At 29.6% G+C, this 19,789-nt stretch overlaps 1 protein-coding gene across 1 annotated transcript in view; it reads left to right on the top strand.

The window, feature by feature from the left end:
• Positions 1–5,653, top strand: part of LOC135950452 (lectin subunit alpha-like) — a gene marked incomplete at its 3' end in the record, with an annotated part of 63,671 nt that extends 58,018 nt beyond the window's left edge. The window contains exons 3-5 of the mRNA XM_065499996.1: positions 2,805–3,525; positions 4,233–4,300; positions 5,612–5,653. Of these exons, the coding sequence (XP_065356068.1) occupies positions 2,805–3,525; positions 4,233–4,300; positions 5,612–5,653 (831 nt within the window). The remainder of the gene's footprint in view (positions 1–2,804; positions 3,526–4,232; positions 4,301–5,611) is intronic.
• Positions 5,654–19,789: the final 14,136 nt, after the last annotated feature.

The following is a 19,789-nucleotide window of genomic DNA, read 5'->3' as shown; positions in this document are numbered from 1 at the left end:
TATAAAATATTCAAAAAGTACCATTGCAATAAGAAAATAGTACCATTGATTATCACTTTTAAATTCGCATTCACTAAACCATAACCCGTCAAGTTTGAATTTTAGATTTGTATATCATTTCCTATATTATCAAATAATTTTGTTGCTATAATACATAATATTTAATAAATTATCACAAAACCGAAACCGCGGTTTTGAAATTCTTCGATTTTTAGGAAACTCTAGGTTCATTATTATAGGAAATTCAAAAAAGTACCCATGAGAATAAAGAAAAAATACCACGAAGTATGCCCTTGAATTTTCACTCACTTGGGACCATATACGCCTAATTTCATATTTCTAGGTCCATTATATTATAGAAAATTCAAAAAGTACCATTAGAATATAGAAAAAGTACCAAAAAGCACCCACTTGTAGTTTCCAACTCACTCGGTTCCATATAAGCTTTATTTCATGTTTCTAGGTTCATTGGTGAAGAAATTACAAAAAGTACCAATCGAATAAAGAAAAAGTACCAAGAAGTCTCCCCCTAGAATTCTCACTCACTTAGGACCATATATGCTTAATTTCATGTTTCTAAGTTTATTGTTATAGAAAATTCAAAAAAGTACCATTAGAATAAAGAAAAAAGTACCAAAAAGTCTCCCCCTAGAATTCTCACTCACCTAGGACCATATATGCTTAATTTCATGTTTCTAAGTCCATAGTTATAGAAAATTCAAAAAAGTACCATTAGAATATAGAAAAAGTACCAAAAAACCCACACTTGTGGTTTCCCATTTCAAAAAAGTACCATTAGAAGAACAAAAAAGTACCTATAGTTCAGTTCACACATTTTGGTACCTAAATATTATCCCCTATTCCTAACACTAACTTCACTCAGATACATATCAGCTAACTTTAATGTCGATAACTGAATTAATTTAAAATGTTAAAAAAGTACCAAACTGTTTACATGGATTTGGCCCAATATACACCTTGGTACTCGAGTTCCAAATAACACCCTGTTAGTTAATTTTTGTATGAATCCAGCAACCAACGTTAAAAAAATTATCAAAATTGGCTTAATAATTTCAAATATAATGTATTTTCCCGATTTTATCCCCTTTTTGATACCTTTTTTATCCCCATTGAGGTGGTACAATTTTATTCAATTTTTTCTGTAACGTGGTGGGAGATCATAATAAAATATTCGTATGTCTATGTCAGATTATAGAAAAACATATTTTATGAATAAGTACCAAAAATAAACACAATTTTTATCCCTTAAGGGTTCGAATTTCCAAAAAGTACAAAACTTATATTTTTTTATTTTTTGATAATTAAAGAATACGGTTTAAAATTTGTTTCTATGTTTATTGGTTTCAAAAAAAAGTACCAAAATACAGTTTTTACCCGTTTTCTCCCCTAAATGTTTCGAATTTCGAAAAAGTATGAAACACCTGTCAGCTTATTTTTTAAATGGAGTAACATGGAATTTTAAGTTTTTTTGTATCTTTATTAGTTTTGAAGATATAAGGTTACCGAATTTACCCGTTTTTACCCTTTTTTACCCTCTAAACGTTCGAATTTCCAAAAATCCCTTCTTATCGGATCGTTTTGGGGAGGGAGGAACCCACAGGTAAAATTTCGTGATTCTAGCTTCAGCCGTTTGGGCTGTGCGATGATGAATCCGTCAGTCAGTCAGTCAGTAACGTTACTCTTTTATATATATAGATTACGGTTTCTCTGGCCGCATATATTGGTTGTTTTTCAGCCAATAATAGCTTTAAAGCTCCCACCAAATACAGAGAATTATCTTGGCACCATGGATATTTGGCTCTTATGCTTCATGTTATCGTAATTGAACCACTATATATCGCATGCTCAATGATTCAATAACAAATCGTCTTTCAAGATGTCTTGCCTTGAATTCGTAACACAGAAAAAATTATATTTCAATTCAAACATTTATCCGATATTGGGCTGGTTTCAATTATTTCATAATTAAATCAAGTATTCATTTGCTCAAAAACAAAATTTCTTGATATTTTCTATTGAATTTTTAGTTTTGAATTTGATTATTTTGACAATTGAATATACAATTTTCGTTATTGGTTGAATTTCAAATACAAAAATTATTGAATAGATAATTTTCGTAATTGAAACACAAAAAATAACAAAAATGTTTTTTTCAATTACGAAAATTATCTATTCAATCATTTTTGTATTTGCAATTCATACTTGATTTAATTATGAAATAAATGAAACCAGTTCAATATGTGACAAATATTTGAATTGAAAAGGTTTAAGAAATAGTTTTTTCTGTGAAGGTACCCAATTTCTCTGTTTTTGGAAACCAAAAGAGAACAATTGACAGATATGTACTCTTCAAAATTACATATACATACATACGTTATTTTTGAGAAAAAATTACACAATTGCAATTTTTCTCAAAAAAAAACGACCACTGATTTATATGAAATTAAGTTAATTTCTTGTCGCTAGATCTGTTTTTGTCCCATATAAATTGTTAGCCCTACTACTACAAATTTGTATATACATAAATAACTGAAACCAAATTTATAATAATTCAGTTTAATAGAACGTTTGAAAAAGAAACAATTCAAAATGAGCTCAAGCTTGTTTTATTACCTAATAGTTGTTTTATTTTTAATTCTTAAAATAAACAAAATCCAATCCGCTGGTAAATTCTATACAACAACTGAAAACAAACAATATTATGTAGAAGACGATGAAAATGTTAGTAGAGAATTTCAGATCTATTAATTGTCAAATTTTACTTTTGCATATCAATGTTTCAGTATTCGTGGTACGATAGTCTAATTGAATGCCTGAAACTAAATATGACACTGGCTGCAATTGAGTCGGACACGGAACAACAGGCATTAACAGCACTGTTTAAAAATGTACCACAATTGTGGTTGGGTGGTTTAATGCTACCAAATACCCGTCACTTTCTTTGGATACCGACAGGAAAACCATTTAAATATACCAATTGGTTTCAGGGAAATCCAGATTTCAAATATAATTGTGTTTTAATTGGATGGAGTAGAGACGATGAATGGACTGATATTAATTGTGCACGTACTTATGGATACATTTGCGAGCATCCCCAACAAAAACTACAAGAACACATCGAAAAACTTAATGAGAAGTTAAGAATAGAAATTCAAGAGCGTCAAAATTTACAGCAAGAACTAAAAACACAAAACGAGTTAATGCAAAATCTTCAGGAGCAGCTACAACAAATTAATGACACTAAACTAGAGATGCAGGAAAAAAAAGTGAATCTGCAGCAGGAACTACAAGAACCACAACAAAAACTGGAACAAGAATTAGCAAATGGAGAACAAAATTTACAGCAAGTCTCACAAAAACCACAAGACAGTCAACATCTAACTGAGCTGAAGTTACAGCATCACAGAGAATATGAGGCAAAGCAGCAAAATGACGAGAAAAACAAAAGTTATTTGAATCTTCTATTTTCGCATATACAAAATGCATATTTCTTCCAAACTTCTCGTTAAAGGGACAACACTAAAGATATATCTACATATTATCGACGCGATAATAACATGTGTTATATGTAATTTCTATTATTCTTTCTAAGTAAACTAAGAAATTAATGTGTATTTTGAAATATGATAACATATAAGATAATATCCCCATTAGTTCCATCAAGCTGGAACTAATACTTGCAATTACAGAACTGTTTTTTGCTTAATACAAATCCAAATTTTCTTGTTTCCTTTAAACAAAATCCTACAATTAAGGTTTTCGGCCTGAAACCCAATATCAAAATGAAAGAATAACATAAAATCACATAAACGTTTACACAAATGAATGCAAATATTGTAATTCCCCAAAGCTGTAGATAATTTTACACAAACCGACTAAAAATTTATTTGAATGCAACATGAAGAACATGGGAAAACAAATGGAAATTTAATTAAAATTTTATAAAATGAACAAAATGGAAAATACGTTCTACAAGAAAACACTTATAACATTACTTGGTGGCTACAACAAGAACACACAAAGAAATAGAAGAAAGAACAAAAATTAAACCGAAAAGAAAACTTAATTTCATAAATTTCTTGCAAACAATCTCCCATTTATAAAGACTAAAAAATGCGATAAAAATGAAACTGAATGCAGCCGTATTGTAACAGACATGTATTTTTTTTTCATTCCACTTTTTGTAAAATTAGAATTGCAAACAAAATAAGTTTTCTTTATGGCATGTGCTACAACTTGCTTTTGTCTCTATTACTTGATACAACTCAGGGATGAGATAGTTGGTACCAAAGTATAACAAGTAGTCCAACTCTTTGACAGCAGTACCTAACTCTATACATGTGTTAGTGAAAAAGTACCTAAGTCTAAATATGTGTTAGTAACAAAAATTTAGATGTGTTGGTTCCCTTTTTAATTTTCACCAGACTCACAGAGTTCTATAAAAATGTTTAAATTTTAATTTATCTAAATTTTGTTCTATTTTCAATACCAAAAATTGAAACTCTGTTCTATATTTTAAACCTACCACAAACAAAATAAAACGTCAAAATTAATAAAAAAAAATATTTTTTAGTTTGTGCGAAATGGACGTGATTCGGAAAAGAAAAAGTGCTAAATATGTTGAAAAAAAATATAAAATAGTGTGTGTTAGTGAATTTACGTGTATCAAACTATATTTATTCGACAATTTATAGTTAAAATCTCGAGACTTTTGATGTGTATAATTCTCTCACAAGGGTGTTGAATTTACACAGTACCCGTATATGTGGGAGAGTAATTTTAAAAAATAGAGAGTTGGACTACTTGGTATACTTTGGTTGGTACAATTGTAATGCTTTCGGAGCTAAAAATATATCTGAGGCTACATCTGCCATGGACGCATGTAGCGTTCAACAACACGTGCAAATTATAAAATAAACAAGTAAGAGTGCTATATTCGGCCGTGCCGAATCTTATATACCCTTCACCAAATTATACTTCAAAATTTTAAATATTTTTAGGTAAACAAAATTTAACTTTTTTTCCAGTTGTTTTTTGAATTTTTTGGAAAAAAAAATTTTTCGATTGTTATTTTAAATTTTTTTTTTTAAATTTTAATTTTTTTTTTTTTTTTAAATTTTAAAAATTTTTTTTTTTAAATTTTAAAATTTTTTTTTTTTTAAATTTTAAAATTTTTTTTTTTTAAATTTTAAAAAATTTTTTTTTTTTAAATTTTAAAAAATTTTTTTTTGTTTTTTAAATTTTTTTTTTTAAAAAAAAAAATTCGGGTTCAAAATTTGTTTCCCGATTTTGACCCATTGTAGGTCCAACTTACTATGGTCTTATATACGTCGTTGCAAATGTCTTTGAAATATCTATCATTAGATATCCATATTGTCTATATTAATGTCTTAGTAATCCAGATATAGGTAAAAAAATAGGTCAAAAATCGAGGTTGTCTTGGTTTTTTCCTCATATCTCAGCCATTTGTGGACCGATTTTGCTGATTTTAAATAGCAAAATTCTCGAAAGCATGTCTGACAGAATTATTGAAGATTTGGATCCCGAAGATATCTGGGGTCTTCAGAAAACTGATTTCAACAGACAGACAGACAGACAGACAGACAGACAGACAGACAGACAGACAGACAGACAGACAGACAGACAGACGGACAGACAGACAGACAGACAGACAGACAGACGGACATGGCTTAATCGACTCCGCTATCTATAAGGATCCAGAATATATATACTTTATAGGGTCGGAAATGAAAAATGTAGAAATTACAAACGGAATGACAAACTTATATATACCCTTCTCACGAAGGTGAAGGGTATAAAAACACGCAGACAATGTTTCGCGCGTTTCGACCATTTTACGGTGAAGTCATTTCATTGAAAAACTAGGAATACGCATGAGCGCTGGTGTATGACTTTTTCTTTATTTTTTCAGTTTTTGTATTTGTGTGTTTGTAGGTGCACTGAATAATATGAAGAATTGAATGTGTTGGTGAGAGTAAGTGTATTGGTGAGAAGATTTAATTTTGCGAACCTCTGATGTAAATTCAACACACTTGAGAGAGAGATTTAACTTCAAAACTTTTTCTTGAAAATTGCACAAAATTGCAATTCTAACACATACTTTCACCATCACATAATATTTTTATTATTTTTTCCACACATTTGAACCATTTAAATAACCGAAAAGCGTATATTTTGCACAAACGAAAAAAATATTTTTTTAATTTTTTTGACATTAATTTTTTGGGGGTTGAAATAAAAACTAAAATAAACACATTTGTAAAATTTCGTATTGGAAATTAATAAAAAAATTTAAATAAACTTAATTTTTGCAGAAATTATGGAATAAAAAGCGGAAAAATCTTTTTAAAAAACCTCTCCAGATCAAAAATCATTCAAATAATTTGAGAATTGTTTGAATTTTTGTAATAAAATTTTGTTATAATTTTTAAGGTCGCTTTTTTACAACTCTGTGTGTTTGAGGAGTGTGGTGAAAGTGGTTTGAAAACTAATACATATAAACAAAATGTTACCAATACATGCATAGAGTTAGGTTTTTTATGACAACCGACTTAGGTTTTTTTGACAGCGTTTCACTTCTTGTTATTATTCTTTGGAAAAATCCTTAAAAATAGTAATTTAATTTCAATTTGAAAAATTTGTTTTTTCCCTAAAACTCAATTTGTTTGTCATATTTTTCAAAAAGTATTCTATGAATTTATTAATTGTCAAAATTTATATATGGGGCATTTCATGTCAAGTGAACCAACTTTTGAAATCGATGTCTTCCCAAGGTGCACCAAGGTAATTCAGACACAAGATCGGTCGAGAAATCTCTGAGTTAGAGGGGGTCAAAGTTTGACATTTTGGTCAAGCAGGTGTTTTTTCTTTTCCATGTAACTTATTACCTATTGTTCTTAGCAAAATGTGTCCCAAATTGTTTAGATAGCTTTTTTTCAATCTAAACAATTTGGGACAAGTGGGATATCTATCAAAATAAATATTTTGTAACTCAAAACATAAAATTTTTGACTTTTTTGGTTGACGTTTTTTTTTTTTTTTTTTTAAATGGAAACTTTTTTAATTTTTTTTTTTTAGCTCAACCAAAAGCTGAGATATTTTCCTTGAAGACCCTTTTGGTCGCTTAGTGTGATGCGAGTGGGATATGTATCAAAATACAGGTAAGCCTCCATTTTCGCAGTACTTTATTTACGCGAATTCGATATAACGCGAACTCAAATTAGCAACCAATTTTTCAAATACGCGACTTTTTTTACTCGATTTTTATATAATGCGGCAACAAACAACAATAAATGAAAAAAACACAAGCGAATAAAAGATTTCTTTTTTGAAAACTTCGTTAATTTTTATGAATTTTTTTTATGTTTTGATCTCTTTTATGTATTAGAATATTTTGTTTTTTTAATTGAAATTTGTTCCTTAATTTTCGATAAGAAATAATTTTTTTAGTTGAGTTTTTTTTACTTTACTTTTGTTTTAAGTAAGTTTTTAGAAGTACAAATAAAATAAGTTTTCTTAAAGTATATATCGTCTCACAGTGGGGTCAAATGCCCCTTTTATACGGATTTATTAATATCTCAACAACAATAATAGCGACGCTCGCAAAATTTTACGTGGGTAGCCCAATCCGCATATTGTAACAAAATTTTAGGGATATAGGAGGGGGAAGTCAATTACCCACCATATAAAATAATTATTAACTGTGCTATATCTATAGAACTACAATAGTACAATTAATCACAAAAAAAAAGAACTTTTAAAAAGCATTTACAAGCGTGAGTGCATGAGAGTTAAATTGTTAAAATTCCGCGTGCTATTCATTCACGATTAGAAAATTAATGGATGGAAAACTAAACTGAAATAAAGAAAAGTTTATTATTGTTTATCTCATTATAATATAAGAATATAGCCACGTCCAGGCCTGACTCACACGTGACTCTCGTATTATTAATCACAATACTTACACATCTCTTATAAAACAAAACAAAAAACAATGACAATAACAACAACAACGACAGCAATAAAACGTTTATCAGAATCGCAAAGTGCTTTTTGATGGTAGACTTAAAGCGTGAAGCTTTTACTAATTTACATATAACTTATGAGGCGCAGCGATGAGCAACCTAATTTTTTCTGAAACAACGCCTAACTGTCCAGGCTTTTAAATTATATTAAATTCTCTGCCCAGCTGAGCCCAGCTAATAACTTTATGTCCATTTGAACTGACAAAATCCATTTTTTTTGCACTTCCAATATAAAAACTAATATCAAAGCCACTTCCACAAATAATTCAAATTTAACCAAAACATATCAATAAATACCTGAACTTGATGGTTGCATAATTAGATTTGTTAATTTTTTTAAATTACCTATCACAAATAGTATTTATTTGCACATTTTTTTATTTTTTTTTTATAAATTTTTTAGGTTTTTTTCTCACAATATTTAATTTTAACACGTGACTATAAAAATACCTTTTAATATTTCACATTAATTTTTTGCCTGCTAATGTAGAATTTTGTGCTCTTGAAATTTGTTTTTTCAATTAATCCTCAAAATTAGTATGTTTGGCCCCTCTGTGCGCCGCCTGTTTTTACAGGATACGTTATAAGATCAATAATAGAGTATTCTTGGCAATTGTTCAATCAATCAAAAACTCGATTTTGAATTTTTGTGTAGTTACGTCCGCTTTCATTTAAGGTGACGATATGTTTGTATCTACATACACATGTATTTTCTATTTAACTCGATTTTTAGGTCCCAATTTCTTTTTTGTTATGTGACTGATATATTGTTTTACGCGAAATAAAAAATTATTGGCCCCACAAAAGCATTTCGTTCTAAATTAGAACCGCGTAAATGGAGGCCTACCTGTAAATATTTTTTAACTCAAGACTTAAAATTTTTGTATTTTTTTTTTGCAAAATATAATTTTTTTTTGTTCAATAGAAAGCTTAGGTGCATTCCTTTAAGATAATTTAGGTCGCTTAGTAGGTTGCGAGTGGGATATCTATCAAAATAAATATTTTGTAACTCAATACATAAAATTTTTGACTTTTTTTTTGAAAAATCGATTTTTTTCCAATATGGCCCTTTTTTAAATTTTTTTTTGCTCAAAAGAAAGCTTAGTTCTTTACCTTTAAGAGCTATTTGGTCGCATAGTGGGATGCGAGTGCGATATCTACCAAAATAAATGTTTTAACACAAAAATTGTATGTCTTGAGTTACAAAACATTTATTTTGATATATATCCCACTCGCATACCACTAAGCCACCAAAACCGTCTTAAAGGAATAGACCTAAGCTTTCATTATAGCAAAAAAAATAAAAAAAGGGCCCATTTTAAAAAATGCCAAACAAAAATAAAAAATTGTATATCTCGAGTTACAAAATATTTATTTTGATAGATATCCCACTCGTATTCCACTAAGCGACCTAAAATATCTTAAAGGTAAAGAACTAAGCTTTCTTTTGAGCAAAAAAAAAATTTAAAAAAGGGCCTTCAATATTTTCGATTTTTCAAAAAAAAGTCAAAAATTGTATGTATTGAGTTACAAAATATTTATTTTGATAGATATCCCACTCGCAACCTACTAAGCGACAAAATAGGTCTTAAAGGAAAAGACCTAAGCTTTCTTTTGAGCAAAAAAAAATTTAAAACAAGTAAGAGTGCTATATTCGGCTTGCCGAATCTTATATCCCCTTCACCAAATTATACTTCAAAATAAAAATTTTAAATATTTTTAGGTAAACAAAATTAATTTTTATACCCTACACCACCATAGTGGGGAGGGTATAATGCGTTTGTGCAGATGTTTGTAACGCCCAAAAATATTAGTCTAACACCCACCTTAAAGTATACCGATCGACTTAGAATCACTTTCTGAGTCGATTAAACGATGTCCGTCCGTCCGTCTGGCTGGCTCGTCGGCTGGCTGTCCATGTAAACCTTGTGCACAGAGTACAGGTCGCAATTTTGAAGATATTTCGATAAAATTTGGTACATATTAGGACCAAGCTTATTGAAACTGGCTGAAATCGGTCCATTATTTCACCTAGCTCCCATACAAATGTCCTCCCGAAATTGGATTTTATCGGTCATAAATGTTTAATTTATATATGTATCTCCACAAATTCCGCTCCAAATAAGTTTTATATACACAAAATTCATGTCACCAAATTGATACTATCGGTCCATAATTAGTCATAGCTCCCATATAGACCCGCTTCCGAAAATCACTTTAACATGCATAAATCGCTTACAAATTTTGGTATACACACAAAATTCAACATAATTAACTTTAATATAGACATAAATTACACGACCAGCGTTGCCGTTTTGGGCTTTTCCTAGGAAGGTAGTTTAAATTGATTTTTGGTAGGTTGGATCAAAAAGTATTCATTTACAAGATAGATTTATCGCATTATTAGAGATCACTAAGGCAGATGCAGTTTCAATTTTACAACTTATAACAGATTTCTTTTCGGGTTTTTAATTTCCCGACCTTTTTTGATTCCCGGGAATCGGGAAATTTTTTTCTACATTCCCGGGTACCCGAAATATATAATGATACTGTAAATTAGGAATATTATAGCCAAATTTCATATAAAAACTTAGCGTTATAATTATTAAATATCAGAGCTTCGAATTAATTAATAAAATTTGAGCTTAATTCACTAAAATCTTAATTCGTAATTGAAAAATGTCAGCCTTTTATTCCATAAATCCATTCCTAATATTTAATTTTTTAGATTCATTCCAAAGCCTTTGTTTAAACTGAATTAAATTTAAAGTTAATTAATAACAGAATTTATTCAAACTTTGAATGATTAAATTTTTGTTAAATCAAATCATTTACAAAATTAATTGAAAACAATTTTCTTAAGCCTTTTTGTACTAGATTTGAATTGAAGAAAATTTAATCAATTAATAAATTTAAGAAGCTATTTTGTTATGGATTTGAAGAAGAAATTTAAAGAAATTAGAATGATTCAATAAGAAATAAATTCTATAAATAATGAATTCACTTTTTAAATTTTCATACGAAAAACCACAAATAAATAATAATAATAGTAAGCGATCTATTATTGCCTTATGGTTTTAACTATGGTTTTATATAAGTCGTTGCAAATATCTTTGAAATATCTATCATTTGATATCCATATTGTCTATATTAATGTCTTAGTAATCCAGATATAGGTTAAAAATAGGTCAAAAATCGAGGTTGTCCTGGTTTTTTACTCATATCTCAGCCATTTGTGGACCGATTTTGCTGATTTTAAGTAGCAAACTTCTCGAAAGCATGTCTGACAGAATTATTGAAGATTTATCCCGAAGATATGTGGGGTCTTCAGAAAATTGATTTCAACAGACAGACGGACATGGCTTAATCGACTCCGCTATCTATAAGGATCCAGAATATATATACTTTATAGGTCGGAAATGAAAAATGTATAAATTACAAACGGGTTATATAAATTATTCGAATAATTTAATTTTTTAAAAAAAGTAAAGAATGAGGTTTTGATGTCCATCATTAAATTTTCAACATAAATATTCTGATCAGATTAACTCCCGAACAATCTACAAAACTCCAATAGTAAACCCTTTAGTTTCCGTTTTGGAGCTATTCTTTAAAAAATTTGAGCTAGTTGGACATGATCCAGAATTCAAATACAATATATTAAGAACTTTTTTATGTCGTTCATTAATTCGGGTTTTAAATTGAGTAACTAATTCTTTAGTAAATTAATTATTCACTATTTCTAAATTATTTATAACAAATTGTATTATACATCAAGCTCTATCAACGTTGCCGAATCTTTGCTTAATAATACATTCTCCATCCCATTCATCCCATCCCAATGAATTTGAACGTCCTTCGTAATTTGACCTATTTTTTATCAAAATTTCTACTTTGGGCCACATGTTCTAAAATCCCAAAGCTGGGATCAGAAAACGGAAAGCAGCTTTAGAAACCTTGATGTGTTCCCTATTTATCGCCAAAGTATTTTCCCAGCCCCGAAGGAAATGTGGACTCTACAGGCAAAATTGTAAAAATACCATTTTTGGGATTTTCGCTCCAATTTTTAGGAATTGCGGGATTCCCTTTGACCTTTTGACAAGTTTTTTTACCACTTGTTATTTAGAATGACAAATTTTAAAAACGTTTAAAATTTCATTGAGTTTCGTTAATAAATAAAGATTTTATTACATACTTATAACATATTTATTGAGTCTCTAAAACTAAAATATTGCAAATATTAGGAACAATTTGATCCACATTTTTTCCGAGCTTTATTTTTTTGTTTAGATAAGTTAATTTTTGGTCTTACAAAAAAAATTTTAAGTCAATATCTCAATTAGGTTTAAAATATTGCACTTTTTCATACTAAAAAATTTGTATAAATTTTCTTAATATTTTATTCAACACAAGTCATTGGTTCTGACTCAGTCACATTAAGAAAATTTATACATTTTTTCTACTCTTAAAGTTTAAGACTTAAACAAATAAACAAGAGAGTTAGAAACAAAAACCAGAGCACAACATTTTAATTTTTAATCAAACATGTTTGATTACTCAAGCTTTTGGTTGTTGCTTCTGTTCAGTGTTGCCGTTTTGATTATTTATAACCAAAATTGGTTATTTTTTTTCCTGATGTGTATTTATTTTTCATTTTGGTTACTTTTTTCAAACATTTTGTTATATACAGATTTTTCATTATTTAAATATACGATCCTATCGAGATCGTATATTTAAGACCAATATAATGGTGTGCTGTAAAAAATGTTTCGACATCGGTTTGTGTTAATCCTTGTTGTAGGTGTATAATTTTACAAATTATATCTATCGTTATTAGCAATTCAAGATACATATTTGAGAACGAATAATTATGTTAAAAGATATTTACGATATAGGGATGTAAATGAGTTCAAAATATTGGTTTAATTACACAGCGGAACATTCACTTGTTTTTTCCAGTCAACTCGCGTTTTCGAAATATAGCGGTTTTTATACTATTTCCATTACATACCCTATTTTTTTTTTGTTTTTCTTCTAAATTTTAGGTAATACATGTCGCATTTGGAACAAAGGACTTGGGTATCAAATTTCTTGCAATGTTTGCACTTTGCTTGACTTTTCTCTCCACCCAAACAAGAAAATTATCATCAGCAACTCGATGAGCAGCTCTTTTCCCAACATCTGATATACCAGGATGTAGTGATAAAGGCTCACTAAGATTTGGAACTGATGGTCGTCCCACAGACCGTATATTTTTGAAGGAAACAAGTCCTGCAGCTATTTCCTCACGCAAATCTAGAAGCTGTAATAGCAGTTATTTAATCGGACACATTGTTGGAAGCATTGGCCTCATCGGCATGCAGACGTTCGTGTAAAATGAATGCATTTGTAGAGACCATGTCCACAAAATGGTAGAACAATCTAATCATAATATTCCGAGTCTTAGCTCAAATATAGTGTCGAACCTGGAGACCTTCAATGAGATCTACTCTACCCATGCGATCATTGTATTCTCGAATAATTTGAGGGCATTTGATTTCGATGAATTTCTTCTGCTTTTTATCACACCAAGGAACCTTTCATTGTTGTTCACCAGGATTGGTTCTTCTGAAACGTTCAATACCTAGATACGTCGAAAACGGGCTGACATATTTGTTATCCTTCCATAATACAGTATTCACATCGACTCCATGGATTGAGGTCAAGTATTCTACGCAAAATCATCTCTGCTCTTTCTTCATTTCGCAGCTTACACAAAAGCAAATCATGATCAACAAGAAATATGACAAAAAATAGTACCTCTCATTGTGCTTAAACTATAAATTCCTCTGGCTTGTAAATAGACTAACAGCTGCTTCGATGTGTATAAGTTATCAAAATACAGGATCTGATGCACGAAATAAGGAATCTCCAAACATTAAAGGTAGCTCCAATGTCCGTTGTAACAGGTAAACTTATATTTTCTCCGGACCCATTGTAAATTTCAAAACGGTAGGCAAAACCGTTTGACCGAAAACGAAATTCCATATATTTGCACCGAAAAAAAGTTCGTTTCAGAACATTTTTTCGGTGCAAATGTTTTCGGTGCCGATTACGGTGTATGCGGAAACGTAGCTTTATGCGGCTTATTGGGCATGTATTTTCGGATATGGTGTTTCGTCTTTGGAACATAAGTGGAATCAGAAATACTGTCACCGCTATCAATACTTTCATCTGTGCTGTATACAGAACTCTACAGAATCGATGAACTCGAGAAATTCTTCATCAGACACCATAGTGGGGAGGGTATAATGCGTTTGTGCAGATGTTTGTAACGCCCAAAAATATTAGCCTAACACCCACCTCATAGTATACCGAGCAACTTCGAATCACTTTCTGAGTCGATTAAACGATGTCCGTCCGTCCGTCTGGCTGGTTGTCTGTCCATGTAAACCTTGTGCGCAAAGTACAGGTCGCACTTTTGAAGATATTTCGAAATTTGGTACGTATAGTTTTTTCGGCTCAATTACCAAGCCTATTGAAACTGGCTGAAATCTGTCCATTATTTCACCTAGCCCCCATACAAATCGAGCCCTTAGCGCCAAATTATCGTAAGCGACAAAACACAAATTTTACAGGAGAAGGTTTTTTCGATTATTTTGAAATTTATACATTGAATTAAAAATGTTATGATGCGATATAATATAATTTCGTTCAAGCTATTTGTCTATTTTTCAAAAATATGTATATCTATTGACAATTAAAAATTTATGGAATACTTTATTGAAAAATATGACAAAAAAAGTTTTTTATTGAATTTTTGCATAGATACAAATTTTTCGTATTGAATAAAATTGTTATTTAAGAAAGTTTTTAATGAAATTTCACAGTTATGTAAAATTTTCTATTTAAAATGGAAAAATAAAAACGAATTTTGAAATTTATTTTCAGCAATCCCACAATTCCCAAGAAAGTGTTGAAAAATCCCAAAAATGGAAATTTTTAGTTTTTTGGCTATAATATCCATACCAGGGTCGGAGTTATCGGAACCCTTTACAAAATAATTAAAAGTATATTGGGCCATCTAAAATCGGTTACTATATTTTTATATCGAATATGCGATTTGAGAATTTTTGCCCTAAAGTTTAATTTAAAAAAAAATAGGTGTTTTTGATTGGACCTGGTCCATTCGGTAACAACAATTTTAATTTTTTTTTCATTTGAAATATTTTGTGAAAAACTAGCTTTCAGAAAGTATAAATTTCTTATACATCCTTTTAGACATTTTTTGTGATAACTTAAAAAGAAAAACAGTTCTTTTTTCCCAAAAAATTAGCGAAAAATCGGCTTTTTAAATTTTTTTAAATTCAATGGACTTAGTCACTATTTTTAAAAAGTTCTTTTTGTATTTGACACATACATATATTTTTAGTTCAATGAAGGAAAACTGGAGAAAATCGGAAAATATTTGGATACACTGTTATCAAAAAACTGGAGTAGGTTAGGTAAAAATATTGAAAATTTAATTTTCAAATGCGAATATCTTCTAAGCTATAACGTAATTTATAGGTCTTTTGTAGCGCTCTATGAGAAGAATTTATATGTGTAATTTTTTTGAAATCGGAACTCAAACGAAGAAATAGGATCGTTTTAAAAATGTAACATACCCGAGGTGTCCTACTTTGAGGGCCATTAGTCGCGCCGCTGGTGGGCCCATGAAGTCCAGATTCAGAACCTAAACTCAACAGCACTTCTTCTTTGCGCATGTGAAATTTCATTCAAACCAATCTAACGATTTAGAAGTTTCAGATTTATTTCCTTCTTTTTTTCTATACCACTATGTGTCGCTTACGATAAAATTCGTTTACTGTAAAATGTAAACATTGACTTACGATAAAATCTTACCGCCTATAATTTTGAAGTTATTAACAATTTTGATATTCTGAGAACGCTAAAGCATCAGTCGGTCCATAAAATTTTAATTTTTGCAGTAAAAAAAAAAATTTTGAAAATGTCGCTTACGATAATTTGGCGCTAAGGGGTCGAAATGTCCTCCCGAAATTGGACTTTATCGGTCATAAATGTTTAATTTATAAAAGTATCTACACAAAATTCGCTCCAAGTAAGTTATATATACAAAATTTATGTCACCAAATTTTGTTACGATCGGTCCATAATTAGTCATAGCTCCCATATAAGGCCCGCTTCCGAAAATCACTTTAACGAGTATAAATCTCTTACAAAAGTTGGTATACACCTAAAATTCAACATAAATAACTCTCTTATAGATATAAATAACACGACCTAATTTCATGGTGATCAGACATAGCTCCCATATAAGGCCCGCTTCCGAAAATCACTAACGAATATAAATTATTGATATTTTTTAAAGAAAAATGTTTTTGCTCATTTACTTAGTGTTGGGTATTATCTGGTCGGGCTTGATCGACCATACTTTTTTACTTGTTTTCTTATAATGACGTTTAGTAAGATCCATCTTTAACGCAATAGTAAAATAAATGGTTGAAAATAACAGAACGATACGCAAACAATAGTGTTTTATGAACAAAAGGTGATAACAACAATATAAGTGAGGGCGTAATTTTTGTACATACACTATTTCGTTTTTAAATCACTATTTCGTTTTTAAATCAAACTTTTTATTTTTTTTCACTTCAAATATATTATACAACTCAAATATAAAATGTTCCGTAAAATTTTGAAATCGATCATTTTATTCTAAATGTTGTTTTTTAATAGTCAAATTTGCGAAATAATTTTCAATGCTAATTTGTTGACTTTTTGCACTTAATTGATCGTAGCTGACAAACGACTTGTCAGAATATATTGGGAAGTATAACGGATATCAAGATACAACAATATAAGGTACACCCAGTAGAAAATAAATTCTCAATTATACAATTCTTGTAACGTCAAACAAAAGAAAATATAAAAAAATATGAAAAAATCAAAGTTTGACATTATAGGGCTAAATATTGAAAACTCTCCCTAGTGATTCTACTTTCTACAATTATTGTATCATGACGGATATAAAAAAGTGTTGTCTAAATACAGTTTTCACTATTTAGTTAACTAGGTTCAACCTTAGCTATTTGTTTAGATTTTATTAAAAATACTCTAATAAAAACTACCAATGTTGTATGCCACAGGCTGCAGACATCTCACAGTGGGGCAGAATCGAAATTTTTTGGAAATAAATCTGGTATTTCTAAACCGCTAGTCCGATTAGTACAAAACTTGACGTGAACGTAGCCAAGGAGTATTCGAGCTCAAGTTATTAAAATGGATCCTACAAATGCTCCAGGAGCGGCGCTATGGGGGCTCAAAGTAGGGTACCTTCGACATGTACAATTTTTAAACACTTGCCATTTTTTTGTTTCCCATCCGATTTCAAAGATTTTTATATTTTTGGAAAAATAGTATTTTTTTACAATTTCGCTTATAGGGTCCAGATTTCCTTCGGAGCTGGGAAAATACTTTGGCGATAAATAGACAACACATCAAGGTTTCTAAAGCTGCTTTCCGTTTTCTGATCCTAGCTTTGAGATTTTAGAACATGTGGCCCAAATTTGAAATTTTGATAAAAAATAGGTCAAATTCCGAAGTACGAAGTAGGGGCAACATATTCAAAAAATTGGAAATTTTTTTATACCCAAATGTTACCTTACAGAAAAATAGAAAATTGTTATATGTTCTTAAAGATAGTTTTTTTTTTTTCAATAAAAAAATAGTTTATTTTTGGATTAATAGTAGATATTGACCTCAAATCTTTTGTATATTATTGGTAATTTAGTTGCCCAACTAACAAAAAAATTCGAGTCCATTCGGTCCAAAATTTCGCCCTATAATTTTCAAATATCGGGCCAAGGTATGGCCAAAATTTAAAATTTAAATTTTTAAATGCCTATAACTTGAAAATTAGAAGAGATAAATAGCACACGCAAGATCTAGCCGAGTGCTTTCCAAAAATATGAAAATCTTTGAAATCGGATGGGAAACAAAAAATGGCACGTATTTAAAAATTTTACATGTCGAAGGTACCCTACTTTGAGCCCCCTGGAGCATTTGTAGGATCCATTTTAATAATTTAAGCTCCAATACTCCTTGGTCACATCAAATTTGCATCTGTATAAAACTGTATTTACATAAGACAATGATACATATTTCAATTTCAAACAAATTCGTTTTATTTAACAAAAATTTCATTTATAATTTAGTTTATAAAAATTATAAAATAGTTTTCTTGCTGTTAGCCAGTAACGCAAATAAGATAATTTAAATTAAAAATGTTCAGCAAAATCACAGAAAAAGTGTAGTATTTTAAAAGCTATGCCACTATTTGAAAAGATATGTTCAAGTCAGGTATTTCATGTAGAGGTTAGAAAAAATAAGGTACATTTAAAAAAAATAAAAAATAATTGTGTTAAATAGAAAAATAATAAATAAAGGCAAAAAAGGAAAAAAAATAAATTAAAAATTATTCGGATTTTGCAGAATATTTTGCGATTAAGAACTAATTTTCATAATATTCTAAATGTTGAAATCTTGACATAAAATTTATCTTGAAACATGACGTTTCCAATAATTCCAATGGTTACTTTTTTAGCATTTTAGTTATTTTTATACCCTTCACCTTCGTGAGAAGGGTATATATAAGTCTGTAATTCCGTTTGTAATTTCTACATTTTTCATTTCCGACCCTATAAAGTATATATATATTCTGGATCCTTATAGATAGTGGAGTCGATTAAGCCATGTCCGTCTGTCTGTTGAAATCAATTTTCTGAAGACCCCAGATATCTTCGGGATCCAAATCTTCAATAATTCTGTCAGACATGCTTTCGAGAAGTTTGCTATTTAAAATCAGCAAAATCGGTCCACAAATGGCTCAGATATGAGCAAAAAACCGGGACAACCTCGATTTTTTATTTATTTTTTATCTATATCTGGATTACTAAGTCATTAATATAGACAATATGGATATCTAATGATAGATATTTCAAAGTCCATTGTAACGATGTAGACCTACAATGGGTCAAAATCGGGAAAAATATTTTTTAACCCGAATTTTTTTTTAATGAAAATTTTTTTTTTGTCATATTTTAAAGTATAATTTTCCAAAAAAAAAAATTAAAAAAAAAATTAAAAAAAAAATTTAAAAAAAATTTAAAAAAAAAAAATTTGAAAAAAATTTTAAAAAAAATTTAAAAAAAAAATTAAATTTTGTTTACCTAAAAATATTTAAACAAATTTATTTTAAAGTATAATTTGGTGAAGGGTATAATAAGATTCGGCACAGCCGAATATAGCTCTCTTACTTGTTTTAAACAAACTTGGTTAAAAATATTTTGAGGTTGTGGCAACACTGCTTCTGTTATTAAAAACAAGTAAGAAAGTATGGTCGGTCAAGACCGACCATATAATACCCTACACTAAGTAAAAGAGCAAACAAATTTCTTTTAAAATTTCAATAATTTATTTTCGGAAGAGTGCATTATATGGGAGTTATGACTAATTATGGACCGATCGCCATTAAATTAGGTCATGTTATTTATGTCTATATGAAAGTCATTCATCTTGAATTGTATGTGTATACCAACATTTTTAAGACATTTATGCGAGTTAAATAATTTTCAGAAGCGGCCCTTATATGGGAGCAATGACTAATTATGGACCGATCATCATAAAATTAGGTTGTATTATTTATGTCTATCTAAAAGTTA

The sequence above is a fragment of the Calliphora vicina genome, chromosome 2 (genome assembly GCF_958450345.1).
Source record: "Calliphora vicina chromosome 2, idCalVici1.1, whole genome shotgun sequence".
Classification (NCBI taxonomy): domain Eukaryota; kingdom Metazoa; phylum Arthropoda; class Insecta; order Diptera; family Calliphoridae; genus Calliphora; species Calliphora vicina.
Note: the sequence above shows the minus strand (reverse complement) of the source record. Positions and strands in the feature narration are given on the sequence as shown.